Source organism: Staurois parvus, unplaced genomic scaffold (assembly GCF_062004578.1).
Source record: "Staurois parvus isolate SC_StPar_1 unplaced genomic scaffold, SC_StPar_1.0 ptg003863l, whole genome shotgun sequence".
Lineage (NCBI taxonomy): Eukaryota > Metazoa > Chordata > Amphibia > Anura > Ranidae > Staurois > Staurois parvus.
Window position 1 is genome coordinate 1,321 of NW_028321658.1, and position 25,672 is coordinate 26,992.

At 47.1% G+C, this 25,672-nt stretch overlaps 1 protein-coding gene across 1 annotated transcript; it reads right to left on the reverse strand.

Moving 5' to 3' along the window:
* Nucleotides 1-1,643: 1,643 nt before the first annotated feature.
* On the reverse strand, nt 1,644-25,672 carry LOC149427333 (nuclear distribution protein nudE-like 1-A). Its single transcript, XM_089668118.1, has 7 exons — nt 25,553-25,672; nt 23,428-23,581; nt 19,319-19,467; nt 12,380-12,516; nt 6,807-6,977; nt 3,891-3,982; nt 1,644-1,814 (listed from the first exon to the last, which is right to left on the reverse strand). The coding sequence occupies exons 1-7, from the start codon at nt 25,636-25,638 to the stop codon at nt 1,644-1,646; spliced, it is 960 nt and encodes a 319-aa protein (XP_089524244.1). The 5' UTR covers nt 25,639-25,672.

Genomic DNA, 25,672 nt, shown 5'->3' on the forward strand with positions numbered 1-25,672 from the left:
CGTGGGACTGGATCCAGGTAAGAGACGTCAGCCCCCCTAACATGTGTACCGGCGTATAAGACGACCCCCGACTTTTGAGAAGATTTTCAAGGGTCAAAAAGTCGTCTTATACGCCGGCAAATACGGTATATCTCAAAACAAATATCTGAAGAATATATTTTAAAATATCTCTCTCTCTCTCTCTCTCTCTCTCTCTCTCTCTCTCTCTCTCTCTCTCTCTATCTATATATATATATATATAAAATTAATGAGTTATTACAAAATATATGAAAAATATATATTGCGTCTGGAGAAAGAAAAACAAACGTGTGTAAAATAAAAACTCAATGTTTGATCTAGGTCAGTCTCAGGGTTAGTGTTTGGGTGAAGTAAGGGTCAAAAGTGAGGGTCAACGGTCAGGGTCAAAATATTTTGGACAGTGTTTTTTTTTTTTTTTTTTTAACTAGTATCAGTGTGTTTTAGGTAGGATAAAAAAAAGAAAAAGCACACCATCGCATTTGGGCTTAATTTAGGATTACCAATAAAACCTGATACTGAATCACTGATATGCAACTATTCTTGATTCAGCCCGGGTTCAACTGATGAGGTGCGGAATTTGCAGCAGTTTCTGTGTGAATTCCGCACTGCATCAGAATTGCACCCCGTACATGCGAACCGCTGCGGGTGTGTAGGTTAAGTTAACACTCCGAAAGCGGTCCGCAAAACGCGGTGCGATGTGCAGAATTGGATCGCATATGTGTGAATACCCGTGCGATCCGATTCCAGTGTGGACCAAAAAAGGGTCCTGCACGTTTTTGGCGAGGGCGCGGTGCAAACAGAGCCACACAAAATGTACAACTCCAATCGCACCGCACACAAATCACATGTGATTTGTAGAGGAATGTGGTGCAGTTCCTGTGCGAATCACATGCGTTATGCCGCACCGCATGTATGTGAACCCGGGTTCAAGGCGCTCCTCACCTTTTTAACACACGGAAGCCGTTTGTCTGCAGACCATGGCTGTGACTAGTTTCTCCATGGCTGTGACTAGTTTCTAGGGGCGGGGTTTAGGATCATGTGACCGCCGTGACACGCCATCACACGATCGGGAAAGGTCCCGATTGAAAGGAGATCGGGACCATTCCATGAGTACCGGACATGTGTGCTGGGAGCGCTCTCAGCACATGTTTTTCTTCATTGCACGCAAATGTGCGTCAAGGCCCAGACGCCGGGATGCCTTTTGCGTGCGGCCGGCGCCAAGAGGTTAAGCACCAGGTTTGACACATGCTAGTGATTGGTGATCCAGAAACACACGACAGTCATTTTAACCCCTGGTGACAGCACCTTCTGGCCCTTTAAGGGGCTTGTGGAGCTGGAAGGTGGGGCGGGGTTTAGGGTCATGTGATGCCGTGATTGGCTGTCACATGACTTTCTGTAAATAGCAGGGATCGCGCATCTGCTGTTTGCATTCAGTACATACATATGCGGCCCCTCTATGCCAAGGCCCAGCCGCTGAGAGGACGCATATTTGTGTGCGCTCAGCTCCAAGGAGTTACAATACAATGCAAACACAGAATGGGAAAAGGCAGACAAGTGAGGCAGTGATCACTTAACTATTTATCTTTTTTTTGTAAAATAAAGAAGCAGACATCCCACTTTTCCACTCACCCTTTATCGAAGAAGGTTGTGTGCCCGGGGTGGGAGTACTTTGTTCCACTGTTTACTATGCTGCTTGTGCTGCTACTACCGCTGTTCAGGCTCCCTGGGACGTAGGACTTGCGGGAGGCCTGGTCCTTGGCAAAGTTCCTGCATGCAGCAAGCTTGGATTCTAAGGCCTGCAGAGAAGGGAGAAGCAACAGGTTACCGACTAGGATGCAAGCAATGCACAGGATCCATGTTTCCACAGGCGTAAGATTTATTTTTGCAACTAAAAGTGAACCCTTTCCTAGCTGCAAAAAAAATAAACAAAAAACAAGAAAACAAAAAGTAATTCGGTCTTTCTGGTCTTTCTGGAACAACTTCTGCCAATTTTTCTTAAAACTGGATGTCTACTGTCCCCCTTACTTATATCCCTGCTTTTCTACAAAAGAAAGCAGAACTTCACCCGTTTTCACAAGTTTCCCCCCGCTCCAACCTTCACAAGTTTCCCCCCGCTCCAACCTTCACAAGTTTCCCCCCGCTCCAACCTTCACAAGTTTCCCCCCGCTCCAACCTTCACAAGTTTCCCCCCGCTCCAACCTTCACAAGTTTCCCCCCCCACCCGCTCCAAACCTTCACAACAAGTCTCCCCCCGCTCCAACCTTCACAAGTTTCCCCCCCCCCCGCTCCAAACCTTCACAAGTTCCCCCCCCCCCCCCGCTCCAACCTTCACAAGTTTCCCCCCCCCCGCTCCAACCTTCACAAGTTTCCCCCCCCCCGCTCCAACCTTCACAAGTTTCCCCCCCCCCGCTCCAACCTTCACAAGTTTCCCCCCCCCCCGCTCCAACCTTCACAAGTTTCCCCCCGCTCCAACCTTCACAAGTTTCCCCCCGCTCCAACCTTCACAAGTTCCCCCCCCCCCCCCCGCTCCAAACCTTCACAAGTTCCCCCCCCCCCCCCCCCCCCGCTCCAACCTTCACAAGTTTCCCCCCCCCCCGCTCCAACCTTCACAAGTTTCCCCCCCCCCCGCTCCAACCTTCACAAGTTTCCCCCCCCCCCGCTCCAACCTTCACAAGTTTCCCCCCCCCCCGCTCCAACCTTCACAAGTTTCCCCCCGCTCCAACCTTCACAAGTTTCCCCCCGCTCCAACCTTCACAAGTTTCCCCCCGCTCCAACCTTCACAAGTTTCCCCCCGCTCCAACCTTCACAAGATTCCCCCCCGCTCCAACCTTCACAAGTTTCCCCCCTGCTCCAACCTTCACAAGTTTCCCCCCGCTCCAACCTTCACAAGTTTCCCCCTGCTCCAACCTTCACAAGTTTCCCCCCTGCTCCAACCTTCACAAGTTTCCCCCCTGCTCCAACCTTCACAAGTTTCCCCCCGCTACAACCTTCACAAGTTTCCCCCCGCTACAACCTTCACAAGTTTCCCCCCGCTACAACCTTCACAAGTTTCCCCCTGCTCCAACCTTCACAAGTTTCCCCCCGCTCCAACCTTCACAAGTTTCCCCCCGCTCCAACCTTCACAAGTTTCCCCCCGCTCCAACCTTCACAAGTTTCCCCCCGCTCCAACCTTCACAAGTTTCCCCCCGCTCCAACCTTCACAAGTTTCCCCCCGCTCCAACCTTCACAAGTTTCCCCCTGTTCCAACCTTCCTCTACACAAATATGGGAGGTTTTTAAACATTTTTTTTTTAAGCAAACAGCTTAGCCCTGCCCCTCAATCCACGCCATTCGTCTAAACAAATGAAGTGCTCAGTGCTGGCTGGGCCTCCTAGGATGCACATCACATACCCAGGAGGCCTTTAGTCTCTCATTGAGTGAATTGGAGGTGGGTGGGCCTAGCGATGTGTCATCACAAGGCCCCACTGACTGCACCCAGAAGAGCCAGCGGGCATCGTGGGCAAGCAAGATGGCGGTGAGGGACCAAGCGGTGTGTTGACAGAAGGATGTCAGTGGCTGCCACTGACACCAGGACTTTTTTCTACTCCCTCTGACCACAGTCCGGCCAACTAAAGATTGAAGGACAGTAAATTGACCCTTTGTTTAGAAAGTGGCTTGCTATGGGGGCACTCTGAGGGGGAAGGGGCCAGGAGAGCTGTCGGGGGACCCCAGAAAAGGAGGACTGAAGCTGCTCTGTGCAAAACCATTATACAGAGCAGGCAAGTATAATGTACGTTATTTTATTTCCAAAATAAAATGTTATCCTTTATAATCAATTTAAATAGTCAGCAGTATATTTGAGGAAGGTGCTGGACATGACAGGTCTATACTCACACCAACTTTTCTCAAGAGATCCCCCACAATGTTAAGTGCAGATATCCTGGCGGACGGAGTCAGGGGGGTGGTACCAAATCCGTTAGGTATACCTAAGAGAAGAACAAAATGTTAAACTTACAGCAAAGTCCGGACACCGCGTAGAAAGGAAAGTGAGATCTGGACTCTGGAATGAACTCAAAGAACCGGCAATAAATAATATCTCAGATCTGTGAAGCTTTCCTGCTGGAAGCTCTTAGAATCTGACATTCCCGATAAGCCGGGTGACCTTACTAACACAGATAAAGACGTGGAAATATGATGTCATGTTCATCACGCAGAAGATTTTATGTGTCCTTCAAAAGTGATCATTTATTTCAAGTAAACCTGTACTTTAACCAATAAGGAGCCTCATTACCAACATTTCATTGCTCAGAACTTTAATCCCCCGTTCACTTCTGTGCGGTTGGTGCCGCTGCAGATCTGCACAAAAATCCGTGCAGCCGCACCACCCGCACAGAGAATTGCGTACCCGCAGGAGGGTGTCATTAGTTCTAATGGTACGCCGCCCGCACTGGAAAATGCAACCGTACTGGGAACCTCGGCTGTGTTTTCCAAAGTAGTGCAGGGACTTCTTCCCTGTGTGTCACGGGGCACGGGAGTCCATTCAAATGAATGGGCTCTTGTGCCCGAGCAAAACTCGGCCCGCACGGCCGCATGGATGTGAAATGGGGGTTAAAGCCTACTGAACTCCCAAACGTCTGAAGGCCAGACCATAGGAAGGGGCCCCAGCAATTATAGTGATAACGTCTGGGCTTCTAGAGAAGTCATAAGGCACTGAGCAATGCATTCTGGGATGAGGACGGGGGCATGTTTTTACATCGACTTTGAAGGCGTCTCACCAGGCATGTCTGTCTCTACAAGCCTTCAGGGGAAAAAGTGCATGTGGTACCTAGTCCTGTTTTTATTGGTGTTGTGGATCCTAACATACCTCCTGTCCTAGGTAGTGGTGTATTTAAGTTTTGTGCTGCCCTAGGCAACACAAAATCCCCCCCCCCCCCATCTACCGCGGAGAAAGTCTGATACCAACCCTCACCGGGCCCCATACACCCGCTATCATGCCGCCCCCCCCCCCCCCCACCCGGCGAGAAAAACACCTTCACAGCTCTGGGCATCCCCGGGAACGAGAGTTGGGTTCTGTATACACAGTCAAGCAGCCCGCAGCCTCTCATGGATTCCACCTGGTCCTCATGTGTCCCTTCTTCCGCTGTCCCCCTGAAAAATACCACCCTAGGCAAATGCCTTGTTTGCCTTGTGGTGAATACGCCCCTGTAGGTAGATAGGCGTGCGCGCGCACTCCCTACCCAGAAAAGCGACGTATATGGGCAGCACAATGGATAAATGGTTAGCACTTCTGCCTGGCAGTACTAGCGTCGTTGGTTCGAATCCCAACCATGGCACCACCTGCCTGGAGTTTGCATGTTCTCCTTGTGCCTGTGTGTTTCCGCCGGGTATTCCGGTTTCCTCCCACAGTCCAAAGACACACTGGTAGGTTAATTATATCCTGTCTAAATTGGGCCAATTTAGACAGGATCCAAATAACCTACCAGCGTGTCTTTGGAGTGTGGGAGGAAACCGGAGCACCAGGAGGAAACCCACACAGGCACGCGTCCAATCTAAGGTCCCTAACTTACATTCATACATGCACATACTAGACCTAGTATGTGTATGTATGAATGTGAGTTAGGTATCTTAGATTGTGCGTCCCTTGAGGGTTAGGGACTGATGTGAATGCAATATAGATGTAAAGTGCTGCGTAAATTGATGGCGATATATAACTACCTGTAATAAAATAATAAATATATAAGCGATTTTGCGCAGCCAGCCCAAACCGGAGTAGTAAAGCTACAGGGCACAGTCGGCAAGTAGTTAACCACCTCCCGTCCGGCCGTTGTATATAAACAGCTGGACGGTGGCTCCCGCCTCCCCGCCCCGTACTTGTTTGCGCGGCACCGCAGTCCTCCGGACACAGTGGAATGCCGATCGTCGAACGGGACCTCTGTGCGAGGTCCTGATCATGTGATCACTGACTGGCCAATCAGTGATCACATGCAGAGTAGTAAGCAAGATGTGACTTCTGACATCTTTGCTTAATACGTGCGAAATCTGTGAATGATCACAGAGGTCACATGGTACAGAGCTATTCACAACAACCTTGTACCATGTGACAAGCTGTGACCAATCACAGCTCACACAGTAGTTCTCAATGGCTGCAAGAATGCAGCCAGAGAGAAGGAGAAATGATTGCTTTTACAGCCTTTATGGGTGTAAAAGAAAGCAGTGTACAAAAAAAAAAACTTCATCACCCCCCCACAAGTAGTACAGTGTCACCATGGTGACACTGTACTGCTAGGGTGACAGTATGTAAAAAAAAAAATATAAAAAAATAAAATAAAAATTTTTAAAAAATGGTAATTTTTGGTTATAAACTAATTTGGGTTATTTTTTTTTTTTTTGTACTAAAAAGATAACGAAATAAGTTTGGCCAAGATTTATAATGAAATATTTGCAAACTTTTATAAGAAAAAAAACTTTTTTTTTAAATTTTTGGACTTTTTCATTTATATAGCAAAAAAAAAAATCCCAGTGGTGAATAAATACCACCAAAATAAAGCTTTATCGGTCTCAAAAAAATGCTAAAAAATTCATACAGGTACAGTGTTGCATGACCGTGCAATTGTCAAAGTGTGATAGCACTGACAAATTGGCCTGGACAGGAAGGGGGTGAAAGTGTCCGGACTTGAAGTGGTTAAGGAAGGGGGGAGGGAACCAGGGATGACAAAAAAAATCAACAGATTAAACTTCAGCTTTACGCTTTTGTCCTTTGTCCTCGAGATGAAGAGATGACATAACACACAGGGGGCGGAGTGGACTGACCTTTCGGAGAGGTAAAACTGTTGTCTGAGATTTTGCCCACGGGCGTGGCGGGTAAAGACAGGGACGCCTGGACGGCCGAGTCGGTCTTCTCACAATCCAAAGTCGGAGAACTCGGAGCAGATTTTCTCCCGTCCGTCTGTCTTTCACGTACAGCTAATTCTTGCCTTAAATCTACAATTTAAAAAAACAAAAAAAACAATTTATTAAAAAGGATCCGCAACTTGCCCCCTTGTGTAATTACATGGAAGGCTTTCTCTGAAGAGCCTTAGATGATGAAAGAGCCATCTGTTAAAACTTTCCTGAAAAACACAAATAATCCTCTTGTCTGGACTGCGGCCAGTGTGAGCCGAGCTGGTGAATGTGACAGCCCTGTGATAGAAGGGAGCTCCAGAGGAGGATGACAACAGATCTTCAGTCATGGGGATGATCAGTGACTTGCTTACTCCGCTTCTACAACACACCCACAACTTATTATGGGATTCTCGGCTCTAAAAGATCTTTTACTGTTTGAGAATAATGACACTTAAACTTTTCTGCTTAGAAGCTGTATAAAAAAAAAATGCAGTTTAAAGAGGACTAAAGGGTTAAAGTGTACAAAAGATCAGTCAGCCCTATAATAAATTTCCATGTCTATAATAAATGATGTGCAAGATTTTCTTTTTTTTTTTTACGGATACTTTCATGTTCAGCAGAACATATGTGGTTATCTGGGGTCAAAGTTTTCTCTTCCTGAATCATTCGAACCACACGATAAGAAAATCGTTTGAAAAATTTCGAGGAACCGCTGATCGAACGATTTTCTCTTCATTGATGAGCAGGATGTTTTAACCGATAATGATATTGAGAACGGAAAAATCCGGTTGCAAAATGTTGTTGTTTCGCAAACGAATGACCGATTTTCTAAGCGGTGGTATGACAGTCGTACGAAAAAAATCTGTCATGCGCTATCACGCATGAGCGGAAACAGAAGATGACCCGGATGTTTACACGATTGAAAAATCCAAATGTTAAAAGTCGATCGGCCTAATGAGATGATGAAACCAGAATTCTGCAGATTATATTTTATGTATCAATGTTTATGTATATAGGTCATGTAATAAACGATATTATACTCATTGCTGGTAATTGTGTATATCGCTCCTTCTTGCCGGAAGAGGCGTGGCTACAAGGTCACATGCACACCGCATCACTTCCACTAGTATGGAAGACGTCAACACTACGTATTCCCTGACGAATGATTTTTTTAGATTGGTTAATGTGGGCCACGAATTCGACCAATGAACGAACGCCTCTCGGTCATCCCATGATCAATTTTCTTATCATGTATTCCCACCTTAAGGCTACGTTCACACTAGCTTTGTCAGCAGCGTCAGACAGGTGTTTTGGGAAGCGTTTTCAACGCTTCTCAAACGCCTATGAAAATTCTGCACATGGCAGCACATTGCGTCGCGTTAGCGTCGCAGCAAAACTGACGCCACTTGTCCAGTCAGGAGGAGTTGAAGTCTCACATTCAAGTCTATGGTGACGCTTCTCAAACGCCTGGCAGGCGTTTGCGGAGTGTTAATACCATTAAACTTCATTCTAGGCGTTTGTGGTGCGGCTTTAATGCTTTGCAAACACCTCAAAAACGCACATAGGGCGTTTGGGGAGCATTAAAAAATGGTAACCAAACGCCTGTCAAACGCTATAGGGGCGTTTGTCAGGAGTTAGAAATAAAGTCAAGTGTGGACGTAGCCTTAGGATGGAAGCAGACCTGTATCAGTGTGGTCAGTTTGCATACTATAGCTTTCTCACCCGAGATAAAGGACGCTGTGCCAACGCATGGCATGCCTGTACTTCAGGCAATCAGCTTGTGCTGAACCCTTCACTTTCTCTGTGATGTCCACTGTCTAGATCAGCAATGGGCAAACTACGGCCCGCGGGCCGTATACGACCCGGCGGACCTTTTAATCCGGCCCGCGGAGCGTGATACTGTCAGGATGGCTGTCAGGATGTGTGTAGGCGGGGCAGCGTGACGAACGCGAGGGGAGCTAGGCTCCTCTCACAGTCCGCCCTGAAGACCGGTGTAACATGAAAATCTGTCTCCTATGAGGATCTGTCCCCCTCGACGTATCTGCGCATGTGCCGGAGATCGCCGATCGGCTGCTAATGCCTGAAACTGGCACATGCGCAGATACGTCGAGGGGGACAGATCCTCATAGGAGACAGATTTTCATGCTACACCGGAACGGCGCGGGAACACGGCGAGAGGAACGCGCGGAGCAAAGGTAAGTGAATTGACACAGGGGGGACTTGGGGACTTAATATGGGGGATGAATTAATATTGGGAATGAATTACTATATGGGGGATGAATTACTATATGGGGGATGAATTACTATATGGGGGATGAATTACTATATGGGGGATGAATTACTATATGGGGGATTAATTACTATGCTTACTATGGGGGAATATTACTATACTTACTATGGATGACACATACACATCATTCATCTACTCTTGGTCCGGCCCCCGGGTCCAATATATGAACCCATTGCGGCCTTCAAGTCAAAAAGTTTGCCCACCCCTGGTCTAGATCCATTATTTTCAACTAGGGTTCCTCCAGAGATTTCTTGGGGTTCCTTGAGCAATTTCTACCTCTCAGATAAGAAACCACCGCGACCAATGAGCTTTTCAGCTATCTGCATGGGGGAGGGAGGATTATTTCCAGTGACCACAAAGAGAAGGAACTTTCTCCCCGCTGACTATCACACTATTCTACTGTAAGCTTTAGATATAGCAAGTATTAGCACAGGTTCCCCAAGACCGGAAAGTTATTTCAAGGGTTCCTCCACGTTAAAAAGGTTGGTATGGATCCTTCAGTTTTATGGCAAAGCACACAAAGGCTGATATATAAATTATGTGAAAAGAAGCCCGATGTGTGTGTCACCACCCTATTTTGAGCTGCAGACACTTTTTTTTGGGAGGGGGGGAATCATGCAACTCATCCACTGAGTCGTATGTACTCTCCAGCGCCTCAGGATATGCACAGCCAAAAGGGAAGCCAAGGGTACCAGGACAGCGACAACCAAAGGAAATGTTCCAGGGGTGCAGCCCTCCTCAGACGGGGAAATCAGCCACTGGATAGAGAGAAAACAGGTGGCGCGCACACCTAGTGCATTATCCAAGGTTTATTGTAGGAGTGAAAGAATAAAAACATACTCACAGACGAAGCATGTATCTAAAAAGCATAGAAAAATGACAATGGCCACAACGGCGCCGTTGTGGCCATTGTCATTTTTCTATGCTTTTTGGATAGATGCTTTGTCTGTGAGTATGTTTTTAATATTTCATTCCTACAATAAACCTTGGATAATGCAATAGGTGTGTGCGCCACCTCTCATCCACTGAGTCCCCTGTTCCCAGTGAGACAACAGTGTCATTAAAGACTTGCTGTTAAGTAAAATGTTCACATGTTCTCTCAGAGACATTACAAGTCACATGACCGTACCTTAGTATGATGGGAGTGACTTTGGGTGGGGGGCCCATGGAACACAGCTCATTTTGGAGAGGTGGGGAGACCCCTGTCTCAGCTCCCCATATCCCTCTTTATGTGTAAGTCACCCTGTGCCTGTTAGGGGTACAGGGTGATCTGTCCTAATATTGTGTAGACATGTATAGGAGATAGGTGGGGTGGGGGGTTGTGGATTGTTTGGTGTTATGTAGTTGCATCCCATTGTTCTATTGTGTGTCTTGCTTGGGAGCAAACTATTATGGGATGTGTTTGTGTATTGGCTTGGTGGGGGGGTGTCTGCTGATGTGTTTCTTGTTGCTAGATTTGGTTTGCCCCGCCCTGTGTCCTTATGCAGGGAGGGGGGGGGAATTGTTCCCTTGAATGTTTATATCTTGTGTCTGTGTTAAAATAAAGTAGTCTATTTCCTGGTTTCCTTCAAGACTGGTCTCGTCTAGTCTCGTATGGCCAGCGGTGGTGTCCGTGGATCTGTGTTCGGACAGGGAAGCAGGAGTCTAACGGAAATACCCAAGTGCAGTCGGGGTCCGGTTCCGTTACACTTAGCATATGACTTAGCTGCAGATGGGCAATGGATAGGTCAGTAAATGCAAAACATTGCATTGGCTGGCTGACAGGGAAGCCTTTTGTAACAGGACTTCGGTAACATGGCAATGAGAGTGTACATGAACACACATCGAGAAAGCGTATATACACCTGTACGTTCATACTAAGTGTACGTTCTGTATAGGGACACAAAATTGGGTGTCTATGGTGAGAAACAAACTCAGAAACCCCACCCACAGCAATATTTTATGCTTTTTTGGTATGATTAGCTTTTCCAAATGTCTTCAGGTCAGACATGACATGAAGGGTCCTAGAGCTCCTTGGTCCTCTCCAGTGGTACGCTGTACTTAAAGCCATTTTAAAAGGCTAATTTTTTTTTAAATAAACATGTTCTGCTTACTTGCTGTGTGTAGTGGTTTTGCACAGAGCAGCCTTGATCCTCCTGTTCTCGGATCCCCCACAAGCTGTCCTGGCTACTCCCTCCTGTGGGGTGCCCCCACAGCAAGCCGCTTGCTATGGGGGCACTCGCTCCCTGTGTCCATTCACATAAGGAGCTGCGGCTTGGCCCCACCCCCTCTCTCATTGGCTGACTGGCTGTAATTGACAGCAGCGGAAGCCAATGGCTCCCACTTGCTGTCTCAGCCAATGAAGAGGCAGAGACCCAGGCCAGCCAAGGCAATCGTTCACATCGCTGGATCGTGATGAGGCTCAGGTAAGTATTGATGGGGCTGGGGGCACTGCTCCACACAGATGGTTTTTTACCTTCATGCATAGAATGACTTTACAACCACTTTATATCTTATCTCCAGGTTTCCTGTGACTTTAAATGGTTTGTTTTGACCATCAGCATGGCCACTCCACACATCATACACGCCGGACTGCTGGGTTTGGTTTGAGCGGTGTCCGCTCCTCCTTGTCTCACTCTAGACACTGCAATGGACAAATCACGCTGCTTCCTTCACTCCTATGCCAGTGGGGTGATTCTTTTCTGTGAATCCAGCTTCAGAGCGGTGCCATTAAGCTTCACTTACTTGCTGTGTGCAGAATTATAGGTCTGACTTAGCAAGAGGCATTACGAATCTCTGTAGAGAGGCAACTGCTTCTCCACAAAAAGCAGGGCTCCTCCACTGCAGCATGCTGGTAACAGACGTGCTGTGGCTGCTTTCTACAGAAAACCTTTTGTTTTGATGCACCTGGAATGTATTAAATCGATTTGAACTTAAAGTTCACAAGGCTTTAATAATGCAGAGTAAATGCTGAAGATTTGTTCAGGCCCTCCCTCCTTTAGCAGCTCTTACGAAAACGAAAATGAATTGCACCATTCCCGGTCTTTTCTTTGTCTTGTTGTTTGGGTGTTATTTTTTTGTCTTTAAAGAAATTCCAATTGTATTTTTAGAAGCAAGCGAACAAGTTAATCTCAGGTGACACCTTTGGGTGTGTACAAGGAAAATGAACGTGTTCAATCAACCATTGTGTCCATGGCAAGAGGATAAATATTGAGACAAGTAGAAATCCTACCTCGCGCCTCGTCCTTTAATCTCTGTACAGACACCAACAAAGACTCTTTTTCGTCAAGCTCGCTCTCCAAGAACGCGTTCCTTTCGATGGCCTGGTTTAGCCTCTGCTCAAAGTCTTCCAGAGACACGATTGTCGCCCTGTGAACAGGAGATCAAATGTTACCTTAGCAAATTTACAAAAGACATTTTCTATACAAAAAATGTACGTTGTGAGCGATGCCTTTCCTCTGCCCGCTAGAAGATTTCTGAGGTCTTCGCTGTAAGATAACGGATACTCTCTATATACATTTCCACATCAATTTTATGAATACTTTTATGTCTACTGTAACGGAACCGACCCCAAACTGCGCTTGGGTACTTCCGTTAGACTCCCGCTTCCCCGTCCGAACACCGACCATAGACACCACAAGACTAGATGACACCAGTCTTGAAGTAAACCAGGAAGTAGACTCGTTTATTTTAACACAGATACAAGATATATACATTCAAGGGAACAATCCCCCCTCCCTGGATAATGACACATGGAGGGGCAATCTACATTTAGAAACAAGAGACACACCAGCAGACAGTCCCATCAGGAGGGAGGGTTGCTGGAGACACCCCCCACCAAGCCAATACACAAACACATACATCCCATTATAGTTTGCTCCCAAGCCAGACACACAACAATGGGATGCAACCACACAACACCAAACAATCCACAACCCCCACCCCACCTATACATGTCTACACAATATTAGGATAGATCACCCTGTACCCCTAACAGGCACAGGGTGACTTACACATAATAGGGATATGGGGAGCTGAGACAGGGGTCTCCCCACCTCTCCAAAGTGAGTTGGATTCCATGGGCCCCCCCACCCAAAGTGACTCCCGTCACATATACCTATATAAATGCCTTTATTAGAGAATAGTAATGTCATATTATGAGCCATTCTTGTAGTTCCTTTGTTTTTCCAGCTCTTAGGTAACTGCCTGTCCATACTGAAGGGACGGGCAGGCAGCTATTCTGAGATTCTGCAGGAGCTGGACATTGCACTTGCAAAAATTTTTTATAATGCACATATTTTAACCTGCGAAAAAAGGTGCATTTATTTTTTGAAGAATTCCAGGCATGGCATATTACACAGTTACACTGGTCAAGCTTGACCAGTGTAACTACAGTATGTATGTACCATACCTGGTCGATGCCCTATAGAAGCTGGAAATCACTACAGTGATCACCACTTGCTTCCAGGTCCCATGCTGAGCGGTTAGCCCAGGGGTAGGCAACCTGAGAGCCTCAGGACTACAAGTTCCATCATGCCTCTGCAAGTCATAGCTGTAACTGTCAGTTTTGTAATCTTTGCAATGCCTCATGGGAAATGTAGTTCCACAACAGCTAGAGAGCCACAGGTTGCCTAACCCTGGGTTAGCCTAATGCATTCTGAACACACAGGAGGTTGGCTGATTGGTACGAGCACCAGAGAAAGCTTTGCATGTTCTGTATGAATGCTAAGCATTCTCTGATCAGATAAGGTGGAGACAGTAACATCACTGCCCCGACTCTCCACCTCGTCCAATCGAAAAACTCCTTGTGTTCACTCAGAACATGTAAAGCATTTTCTAAATGACGCCTGTACTGAGCAGCCGACCTCCTGTGTTCACAATACATCAAGCCAGCCGCTCAGCAGAGCACGAGTTGAGTTTAATGTAGTAGCAGTGTCTGCTTCAGTGATTTCCAGCTTCCAGGGACATCAGCCAGGTAAGTTATATACATAGTTACATTGCTCCCAGCTGGAACAATGTAACTGTTAAAATACCGTGCCTGGAATTCTTCTTTAAAGTGGTTGTAAACCTCAGACATGAAATATGAACAAAGCATATCCCTCTATATCATGTACTTGTCATAGTCCAGAGCACTAAGTGTCACTTCTGTCGGCTGCTTCCTTCCGCTGCTATCAGCACAAGTCACTTCTAACACAATTTCCTGACATCAAGAGAAAAATGGTGACAGGGGAGGGACCTTAAGCTGATTGATAGCCTCAGCTCTGTTCCTGTGTGATGTGGGGAGGAAGGTGTGTCCCCTCCCTCCAATCAGCACTCAGAGATCTCCTCACTGACCTCTGCAAAGTGTAACTTCAGCTCTTCACCCCCTTTTTTTCTGCTTTATAATATAGCACTTTGAACAGATGCAGAGAAGAGAAAACTGCAGATAAACCGATACAACTAATGCAGATGGATTTGTTTCATCTCTGTCAGTCACTTCATTGAGTATATGTAAGAGTTTACAAACACTTTAATTTTGTGTCAGCGTGCCCGTTTGTATTGTGTTTCATTATATGACATTATTATACTCTGATCAAGGCATTTATATTTAGAATGTCCACATAGAAGTGGTGTGGATATGTTTATAAAGGGTATCTGCCACTTTTTTTTAGTAAAGGATTCAGCTTTAAAATCGCATACATGACCCCAATCCCCATCTGAAAATCAGCCAAGTATTGCAGTTGCTCAAGGATTGATCAAGAGTCCTGTGCTGTACTGACCAGGGTGGATTCATAACATCCTAGCTGCCAGGGCTTCCGCTCCGCGAAGATGGCAAGTGACGAAACGCGTAGGATGGAGCATCGGACTGACGTCACTACGTTCCGATAGCGGCTGGCGTCTCAGATTTTTGAGACGGCTTATGTGTTTGTGCGGTTCATGCTGGTGTCGGCTATGACACTTTACAATGTGACAAGCTGTGACCAATCACAGCTCACACAGTATTTCTCAATGGCTGCAAGAATGCAGCCAGAGGGAAGGAGAAATGATTGCTTTTACAGTGTTTATGGGTGTAAAAGCAATCAGTGCAAAAAAAATAAAAAATCTGCATCACCCCCCACAAGTAGTACAGTGTCACCATGGTGACACTGTACTACTAGGGTGACAGTATGTTAAGAAAAAAATAAAAATAAAAATAAAACTAAATAAAAATGTAAAAAAAATTTTTTTTTAATTATAATTTTTGGTTAAACTAATTTGGGTTATTTTTTTTTACTAAAAAAATAACTGAATACATTTTGGCCAAGATTTATGATGAACTGTTATTTGCAAAATTTTATAAGAAAACACTTTTTTTCAAACATTTTGGACTTTGGACTCATTTATATAGCAAAAAAAAATAAAAATCCCAGTGGTGAATAAATACCACCAAAATACAGCTTTATCTGTCTCAAAAAAATGCTACAAAATTCATATGGGTACAGTGTTGCATGACTGCGCAATTGTCATTCAAAGTGTGATAGCGATGACAGCTGAAAATTGGCCTGGGCAGGAAGGAGGTAAAAGTGTCCGGACTTAAAGTGGTTAATGATATTCGCATACATTTATTATATTAATTTATCGCTTTCACAAATAGAGTTTGATTTATTTTATTATTTATGTGATTATTATTGATTTAAATAAGCGCTACCTTTTTTTTTTTTTTTATTTAGCTGCTGTTAGAAACCACGGGGCCCCTTACAGCCAACCTGACAGGACCCCCTTCCCCAAAAAAAAAAAAAAAAAAAAATCAGTTTCCTATGCTTCAGCTACGAATGAACATAGTGAGTGATGGGTACCGATCACTCATTGTGTTCATTCAGGAAAGGAAGGGGCTGGGAAACATGACATTTACTGGACCCCTTCCTCCATTCTCCATCCTGAAGGATCCTTATTGCAGCTTGAAGTGTATTGCAGTGCTGGTGGGAAGGAGTGGATGGAAGCCAGCAGCACTGCAAGGGTGAGGAGCCTAGGCAGCAGGGGAAGAGGATGATGGGTATGGCGGGGGGGCAATTAGTGGAACTGATCTCCTGTACGACTCTCTCTAATGCAGCTGAAAGCCAGTGGAAGAGGAGAAGAAGCCGGCTATCATCTGGCTGTAATTGCCCCCGCTGTGCCAATCACCCTCTCTGCCCACATCCTATTCACCCAGCTGCCTGGGCCCCGTACAGGAGGACTGGTAGTACCCCCTTATCCACGGCCCCGCTAGCGGCACAGTCAATATACTGTACATTTAGAGTTCCTAAATATGCCCATATAATATAATAGGAGTGGTGCCTCCTGGGAAAGGCGTGTGCGCTGCATAACTCTTCCATCTACAATACAAAGTAGTGCTACCGGTATGTTTACAGAAGGTATTTGTGCTTTAAGCATTTGTTGTGCTCTTTTTTGATTACCTGGCAGGTTCTTTCTTCTGTCTAGAACATCTTTGGTACAAATCTTTTGTCCTAGGGGCAGATAACTGGGTGTGGAGTTTTTGGCATTGTGTATTTAGGTGTATACATTTTTCAATTTTATAATGGTTTTACAGTATGTTAATCTTTGTGATCATTATAAGGTGGAGGGGGGGGGGGGGGGTCCTGCAAATGATTTGTACAGACTGACTGCTGTGGTTGTACGCTGTACCTGTCGTTCCCAGCAGAGATGATACAGTCGCATTGTATGTTGTATGGCCATTTGCCGTCGTGTGCACGAAGCCGAATTAATTTCAACAGGTCTCATAATTCTTCTCTTTGAAAAAGGTGGCCTTTGTGTTAAAGGGTTGGTTCACCTTTTCAGAAATAAAAATGAAAAGGTGGACTAACAGCGTACAACCCCCCCCCCCCCGGTCCCTGTTGTACTTGCTTCCGTATATGAAGAGCTGTCAGTGCCCATGTAGCCGGCTCAGTGGTCTGGGGATTAGTGGTGCACCGAAATGAAAAATTCTGGTGCCAAAATCGATACCGAAAATTCAGAACACGTGGCCGAAAACCGAACAGAGTAGGCTGCGTATGTGGGGGTGTGGAGGCTCTTTTTTTGTATCTTTTTCTACTTTCATATACATATATACAAAACACACACACACTAAATGGTTAGCACTTCCGCCTGGCAGCACTAGGGTCGTTGGTTCGAATCCCAACCACAGCACCACCTGCCTGGAATTTGCATGTTCTCCCTGTGCATGGGTTTCCTCCAGGTACTCTGGTTTCCTCCCACACTCCAAAGAGATGCTGGGAGGTGAATTGGATCCTGTCTAAATTGTCCCTAGTATGTGTATGTATGGATGTGAGTTAGGGACCTTAGATTGTACACCCCTTGAGGGTCAGGGACCTTAGATTGTAAGCCCCTTGAGGGTCAGGGACCTTAGATTGTACACCCCTTGAGGGTTAGGGACCTTAGATTGTACGCCCCTTGAGGGTGAGGGACCTTAGATTGTAAGCCCCTTGAGGGTCAGGGACCTTAGATTGTACACCCCTTGAGGGTTAGGGACCTTAGATTGTACGCCCCTTGAGGGTCAGGGACCTTAGATTGTACGCCCCTTGAGGGTCAGGGACCTTAGATTGTACGCCCCTTGAGGGTCAGGGACCTTAGATTGTACGCCCCTTGAGGGTTAGGGACCTTAGATTGTACGCCCCTTGAGGGTTAGGGACCTTAGATTGTACGCCCCTTGAGGGTTAGGGACCTTAGATTGTACGCCCCTTGAGGGTTAGGGACCTTAGATTGTACGCCCCTTGAGGGTTAGGGACCTTAGATTGTACGCCCCTTGAGGGTTAGGGACCTTAGATTGTACGCCCCTTGAGGGTTAGGGACCTTAGATTGTACGCCCCTTGAGGGTTAGGGACCTTAGATTGTACGCCCCTTGAGGGTTAGGGACCTTAGATTGTACACCCCTTGAGGGTTAGGGACCTTAGATTGTACGCCCCTTGAGGGTTAGGGAGTGATGTGAATGTACAATTTATATGTAAAGCTCGGCGTAAATTGACAGCGCTATATAAGTACCTGAAATAATAAAATATATATTTACACACACACACCCACACTTTTTTTTAACATGATTTTATTGCTATCACATAGGGGACCAATAGTTTCCAGGTCATTTTTGTAGGGGGAGAGGGGGCAGAAGGGGAGCTGTGTATACAGTGAGGCTCCCTCACTGACTGTCACTATATGTCGGCGCCGATTTTTAAATGCAAGTTCCGGCTTTTTTTTTTTTCTTCACTGTAGCTCACAGAATTAGCTGTCACTTTCCCCAGAGCTAAAGGAAACTTTGTTTCTTTTATCTAGGGAAAGAAACTAAAAGGAAACATTGTTTCTTTTAGCTGGGGGGAAAGTGACAGCCAATTCTCTGAGCTATAGTGAAGAAAAAAAAAGCCGGTAATTTAAAAACTGGCACATATAGTGACAGTCACTGTATACACTGCTCCTCTCCTGCCTTCTCAGGCGTCCCCTTCCCCCCTCACATCTGCAGTACACACAGTGCCCTGTATCGGCTATATTTCTCCTATAGACAGAATGCCAATAGGATTATTTTCGGCCGATATGTTTCGGTGGCTGATATTTCGGTGCATCCCTACTGGGGATCTGATAGCAGTGTGCCATGTCATCTGTATCATTGTATGGCGAGAGAGAACACATGGGGGCTCTGCCGAAAATGGTAACGATGATTTGTACTCAGAAAACAGACGTACTACATCTATGTTAATATTGTTAAAGTTGTTGTTGGTAAGATTTATGTTTGTAACTTTATTCTGCCTAAAACATTTAACAGTGTCATTTCATGAGATAATTTACCAGGGCATGTTCTGGGGCGGGGCAGGGCAGGGGTTGGGTGGGGCAACTGGTGCCAAGTAACTCTTAAGGCCTGGCTGGTAGCTCAGGACTTGAAATTTTGAGCCCTTCTCTAATGCATCTGTCATTGGTCTCAAGGACTGTAATATCCAATAAGACTTTCTAAAAAAAAAAAAAAAAAAGATGCGAAGGTTGTTCATCCCAGATATGTGGACTTCATATTTCAAATACACTTCCAACACTATATTATACGCACAACATCCTGCGATATCAAATGCAGAGAGGGACTGTGAGGATAACCGGCACACAGCAATAAATCAAGGACAATCCTTGACTTTAATAGAGACATTTTTGTCCTTCACCCACAATAAATGATTGCACAGCTCACCGTTTGGCTCTTTCCAGGTCATCGTTGGCCTGCTCCAGCTCCCTCACATATTTGTGAAGCTGGTCCTTGATATTTCGAGCGCGGCTCAGCTCGTCCTCCAGGAGGGACACCTGCTTGTAGCTCTGCGAGTACTGATGCTCCAGCTTCTCCTGAAATTTGAAAAAAAAAAACATCAGAAGTCTCAAAGCTGAAAACTGCAGGGAAAAAAAAAAAAAAAAAAAGCTATATACAGCATTGGAATACATATGCAGGAGCTGTTCACAAAGGATTTGTACTTCTGTTCATCCAGTCCTAAAAATGACACAGCTCAGGAGACCCAATGTTCCTTTTCTGCAGTTATGTAACTTGTCATCACCACACTCCCTGTCTATGACTGGAAAAGTGAAGGGAGCAGCAGCAGATGGATGACATCATCCCTCTGCTCTCTCATCCTGCCAGCAGATGTACATGTAGAATTCCTGATTGCCTTCAACTGCTGTCTCTCCCTCTCCCAGTCCAAGTACCCCAATATATTAGAGAAGGACCACAAATAAGGCCCACAGTCTCTGACCATCCCTTGCAGCCAGCCCACAGCCTCTGACCATCCCTTGCAGCCAGCCCACAGCCTCTGCTCTTCTCTCGGAGAAAGCCCACAGCCTCTGCTCATCTCTCGGAGAAAGCCCACAGCCTCTGCTCATCTCTCGGAGAAAGCCCACAGCCTCTGCTCATCTCTCGGAGAAAGCCCACAGCCTCTGCTCATCTCTCGGAGAAAGCCCACAGCCTCTGCTCATCTCTCGGAGAAAGCCCACAGCCTCTGCTCATCTCTCGGAGAAAGCCCACAGCCTCTGCTCATCTCTCGGAGAAAGCCCACAGCCTCTGCTCATCTCTCGGAGAAAGCCCACAGCCTCTGCTCATCTCTCGGAGAAAGCCCACAGCCTCTGCTCATCTCTCGGAGAAAGCCCACAGCCTCTGCTCATCTCTCGGAGAAAGCCCACAGCCTCTGCTCATCTCTCGGAGAAAGCCCACAGCCTCTGCTCATCTCTCGGAGAAAGCCCACAGCCTCTGCTCATCTCTCGGAGAAAGCCCACAGCCTCTGCTCATCTCTCGGAGAAAGCCCACAGCCTCTGCTCATCTCTCGGAGAAAGCCCACAGCCTCTGCTCATCTCTCGGAGAAAGCCCACAGCCTCTGCTCATCTCTCGGAGAAAGCCCACAGCCTCTGCTCATCTCTCGGAGAAAGCCCACAGCCTCTGCTCATCTCTCGGAGAAAGCCCACAGCCTCTGACCATCTCTCGGAGAAAGCCCACAGCCTCTGACCATCTCTCGGAGAAAGCCCACAGCCTCTGCTCATCTCTCGGAGAAAGCCCACAGCCTCTGACCATCTCTCGGAGAAAGCCCACAGCCTCTGACCATCTCTCGGAGAAAGCCCACAGCCTCTGACCATCTCTCGGAGAAAGCCCACAGCCTCTGCCCATCTCTCGGAGAAAGCCCACAGCCTCTGCCCATCTCTCGGAGAAAGCCCACAGCCTCTGCTCATCTCTCGGAGAAAGCCCACAGCCTCTGCTCATCTCTCGGAGAAAGCCCACAGCCTCTGCTCATCTCTCGGAGAAAGCCCACAGCCTCTGCTCATCTCTCGGAGAAAGACCACAGCCTCTGCTCATCTCTCGGAGAAAGCCCACAGCCTCTGCTCATCTCTCGGAGAAAGCCCACAGCCTCTGCTCATCTCTCGGAGAAAGCCCACAGCCTCTGCTCATCTCTCGGAGAAAGCCCACAGCCTCTGCTCATCTCTCGGAGAAAGCCCACAGCCTCTGCTCATCTCTCGGAGAAAGCCCACAGCCTCTGCTCATCTCTCGGAGAAAGCCCACAGGCTCTGACCATCTCTCGGGGAAAGCCCACAGGCTCTGACCATCTCTCGGGGGAAAGCCCACAGGCTCTGACCATCTCTCGGGGGAAAGCCCACAGGCTCTGACCATCTCTCGGGGGAAAGCCCACCGGCTCTGACCATCTCTCGGGGGAAAGCTCACAGGCTCTGACCATCTCTTGGACCAACTCCACAGCCTCTGACCATCTCTTGGACCAACTCCACAGCCTCTGACCATCTCTCGGGGAAAGCCCACAGGCTCTGACCATCTCTCGGGGAAAGCCCACAGGCTCTGACCATCTCTCGGGGGAAAGCCCACAGGCTCTGACCATCTCTCGGAGAAAGCCCACAGGCTCTGACCATCTCTCGGGGGAAAGCCCACCGGCTCTGACCATCTCTCGGGGGAAAGCTCACAGGCTCTGACCATCTCTTGGACCAACTCCACAGCCTCTGACCATCTCTTGGACCAACTCCACAGCCTCTGACCATCTCTTGGACCAACTCCACAGCCTCTGACCATCTCTTGGACCAACTCCACAGCCTCTGACCATCTCTTGGACCAACTCCACAGCCTCTGACCATCTCTTGGACCAACTCCACAGCCTCTGACCATCTCTTGGACCAACTCCACAGCCTCTGACCATCTCTTGGACCAACTCCACAGCCTCTGACCATCTCTTGGACCAACTCCACAGCCTCTGACCATCTCTTGGACCAACTCCACAGCCTCTGACCATCTCTTGGACCAACTCCACAGCCTCTGACCATCTCTTGGACCAACTCCACAGCCTCTGACCATCTCTTGGACCAACTCCACAGCCTCTGACCATCTCTTGGACCAACTCCACAGCCTCTGACCATCTCTTGGACCAACTCCACAGCCTCTGACCATCTCTTGGACAAACTCCACAGCCTCTGACCATCTCTTGGACAAACTCCACAGCCTCTGACCATCTCTTGGACCAACTCCACAGCCTCTGACCATCTCTTGGACCAACTCCACAGCCTCTGACCATCTCTTGGACCAACTCCACAGCCTCTGACCATCTCTTGGACCAACTCCACAGCCTCTGACCATCTCTTGGACCAACTCCACAGCCTCTGACCATCTCTTGGACCAAGTCCACAGCCTCTGACCATCTCTTGGGCCAACTCCACAGCCTCTGACCATCTCTTGGGCCAACTCCACAGCCTCTGACCATCTATTGGGCCAACTCCACAGCCTCTGACCATCTCTTGGGCCAACTCCACAGCCTCTGACCATCTCTTGGGCCAACTCCACAGCCTCTGACCATCTCTTGGGCCAACTCCACAGCCTCTGACCATCTCTTGGGCCAACTCCACAGCCTCTGACCATCTCTTGGACCAACTCCACAGCCTCTGACCATCTCTTGGACCAAGTCCACAGCCTCTGACCATCTCTTGGACCAAGTCCACAGCCTCTGACCATCTCTTGGACCAAGTCCACAGCCTCTGACCATCTCTTGGACCAAGTCCACAGCCTCTGACCATCTCTTGGACCAAGTCCACAGCCTCTGACCATCTCTTGGACCAACTCCACAGCCTCTGACCATCTCTTGGACCAACTCCACAGCCTCTGACCATCTCTTGGACCAACTCCACAGCCTCTGACCATCTCTTGGACCAACTCCACAGCCTCTGACCATCTCTTGGACCAACTCCACAGCCTCTGACCATCTCTTGGACCAACTCCACAGCCTCTGACCATCTCTTGGACCAACTCCACAGCCTCTGACCATCTCTTGGAGCAAGCCCAGAATCCCCCCAGAATCTTTGAGGATGAATTACTTCACAGTACATGTAGCTAAAAAGGCGAGTGAGGGTTTGTTAAAAATAAGTGAATAATGTAAAGTCTATAGTCTTGGCACAGGTGCACTTTAAATTTTAACAACCTGGCCAGCCTGTGCACAACGTCAGATAAAACCTCAACAGATAACATTTCTGTTCACATGGATCACAACCAATCAATGGAAACTAGATCAGAGAATGTAAGTGAAAAAGGAGAGCGAATTGGTTTTCTGATCAAATTTTTAGAATCTGAAGTTATGGCACTTGTCCACCCAACAAGGCCTAAGTGTGGCAGCTTCACAGTTGCAAGAAAAGACAGGGAATGGTTAGATGTTACAACTTACCACACCTTCATCTACACTAAATCAGGAACACAAATAGTTTAGGTATGCTGATGTTACAGTAACGAATACATATTTTATCTGAGCAAACAGACTGTATCAGACAAACCGGGTGTCTTACTTTCAAACTTTCCACTTCATATTTCAGCCTTTGGTTGTCCGCTAGCAAATCGCGGTTCCTTTGCTCTGCTTGCACCAGTTGAGTCTCCAGCTCGGCTTCCAATTCTCTGCTCCCTTCCTGAAACTCCACTAACTCGTCGCGTGCTTCCTGAAAACTAAAATAAAAAGGAAAAAAAAGGTTACTTAATGGAAAGAGGACCTTTAGGGTCTCACAACAGCCACATTCTTTCAGTTCTTCAAAAAAGGCAGAGTGAGCGGAAGAGTCAAATGGTTACAATTGCAAACACTTTTGTGAACTCTTCCCATAACCAATACTACAGTTTTCAATGAGGTGGTTTTGAATTACAGAATGCCTTCAGTGCTTGGACACCAGCGGTAAACGTTTGTGTGGCTGACCTTCTGACAAGACAATATCAACAGAGCCACCCAATCACAGCTGGACTTTTGAATACTTATCTATTCTAAAAGGCACTGCTTGGTCTCGCCAAATTTTTGTTTTTTATTGCTCACCTTGCTGGAGAGAAAGCTGTACTGGAGCACAACCAGTGCAAGGATCTCCCTGCTTCATTCATTCACTATGGATCTGTGCTTCCTGCACCTCTAGTGCTGCTTCATGAATATCTTCCCACCAGTCATCAGAAGGGTAACATTTACAAGTGGAAGCAAAGCCCTGCCTCTACTAAGATGGCCACCTCCACATACAGGCACAGAGCAGAACAAGACATAAGTTAGTTAGTGCCCATTTACACTTGCAGTTGGGGGGGGGGGGTTGACTGTAAAAACATGTGGTTGAACCCAGTTTTTTTACCAACCCCCCCCCCCCCCCCCGTTAAAGTGGCATGCCATACCCAAACTACTAAGCCTAAATCTATGCTCACCTCCATTCTATCTACCCTGTAAAATAAAAGATGTCGATGCTTACCTATTTTGAAGCCGCTCTGGTCTGGTCCCATAACCAGCTTCCAGCACAGACTTCAGCGTAGAGGAGGGACAGCTGACAACTGCCCCATAGTAAGCCTATGTGGGACGTCATCCCCCAGGCTCTGCAGCTGTTGTCACCGCCTCTCCTCTACACTGAAGCCGGTCATGTGACTGGATCAGAGCAACTTCAGAATAGGTAAGTAAAGACATCTTTCCTTTTACAGGGTAGATAGAATAGTCTTAGAATGGGGACCAACAGTTCCCTATGTGACAGCATATGAGTGACAGGCCATCTTTGCAGTGTCTGCAAGGAGGAGGCAGGTGAGGAGCAGTGTATATATAGAGAGGCTCCCTCACTAGCCGTCACTATATGTCAGTGCCAGTTTTTAAATGCAATTGCCGGCTTTTTTTTTTTCTTCACCACAGCTCAGAGAATGAATGAAACTTTGTTTCATTTAGCTCGGGGAAAGTGACAGCTGATTCTCTGAGCTATAGTGAAGAAAAAAAACCCTAGCAATTGCATTAAAAAACCAGAACTGACATATAGTGACAGCCAGTCATATACACTGCTCCTCTCCTGCCTTTCTCCGCCCCCCCCCCCCCATCTGCGGTACACACAGGAAGAATTTAGCCGATACAGGGGACTGTGTGTACTGCAGGTGTGTGTGCGTGTGTGTGCGTGAAGAAAAAGGCAGGAGAGGAGCAGTGTATACAGTGACTGGCTGTCACTGTATAGTCATTGCTGGTTTTTAAATGCAGTTGCCCGGGTTTTTTCTTCACCATAGCTCAGAGAATGAATGAAACTTTGTTTCTTTTAGCTCGGAAAGTGACAGCTTTTTCTTGACTATAGCTCAGAGAATCAGCTGTCACCTTTCCCGAGCTAAAAGAAAAAAAGTTTCATTCATTCAATCTCTAAACTATGGTGAAGAAAAAACCCCGGCAACAGCATTTAAAAACCAGCACTGACATATAGTGACAGCCAGTCACTGTATACACTGCTCCTCTCCTGCCCCCCCCCCCCCCCACATCTGCAGTACACACAGACCCCTGTATCGGCTAAATTTTTCCTATCGACAAAATGCCGATAGAGCTATTTTCGGCCGATATGTTTCGGTGCATCCCTAATTCCTGGCCTTGAAAGGGTTAAAAACTCCCACGGAATCCCTAGGCACATGGCGCACAGAATCACATAAACATCACCTCACCTCTGTTTATACGTCTGTGACAGCTTCTTCCAATACAAAATTTCCTCCTTGGGGCTCAGGAACTCCGGGACGTCTTCATTGTCCATGTTTAGGGAAATCTAGATAGAGAACAGGACAAGT

Bases quoted from the DNA above. Each gene is read 5' to 3' on its own strand.
- LOC149427333 (XM_089668118.1), bottom strand. From the start codon at position 25,638: ATGGACAATGAAGACGTCCCGGAGTTCCTGAGCCCCAAGGAGGAAATT. The intron at 19,468-23,427 runs GTAAGACACCCG...TTCAAATTTCAG, and splicing joins ATGAAGTGGAAAGTTTGAAA to GAGAAGCTGGAGCATCAGTA. The intron at 6,978-12,379 runs GTAGGATTTCTA...TTTAAATTGTAG, and splicing joins ATTAAAGGACGAGGCGCGAG to ATTTAAGGCAAGAATTAGCT.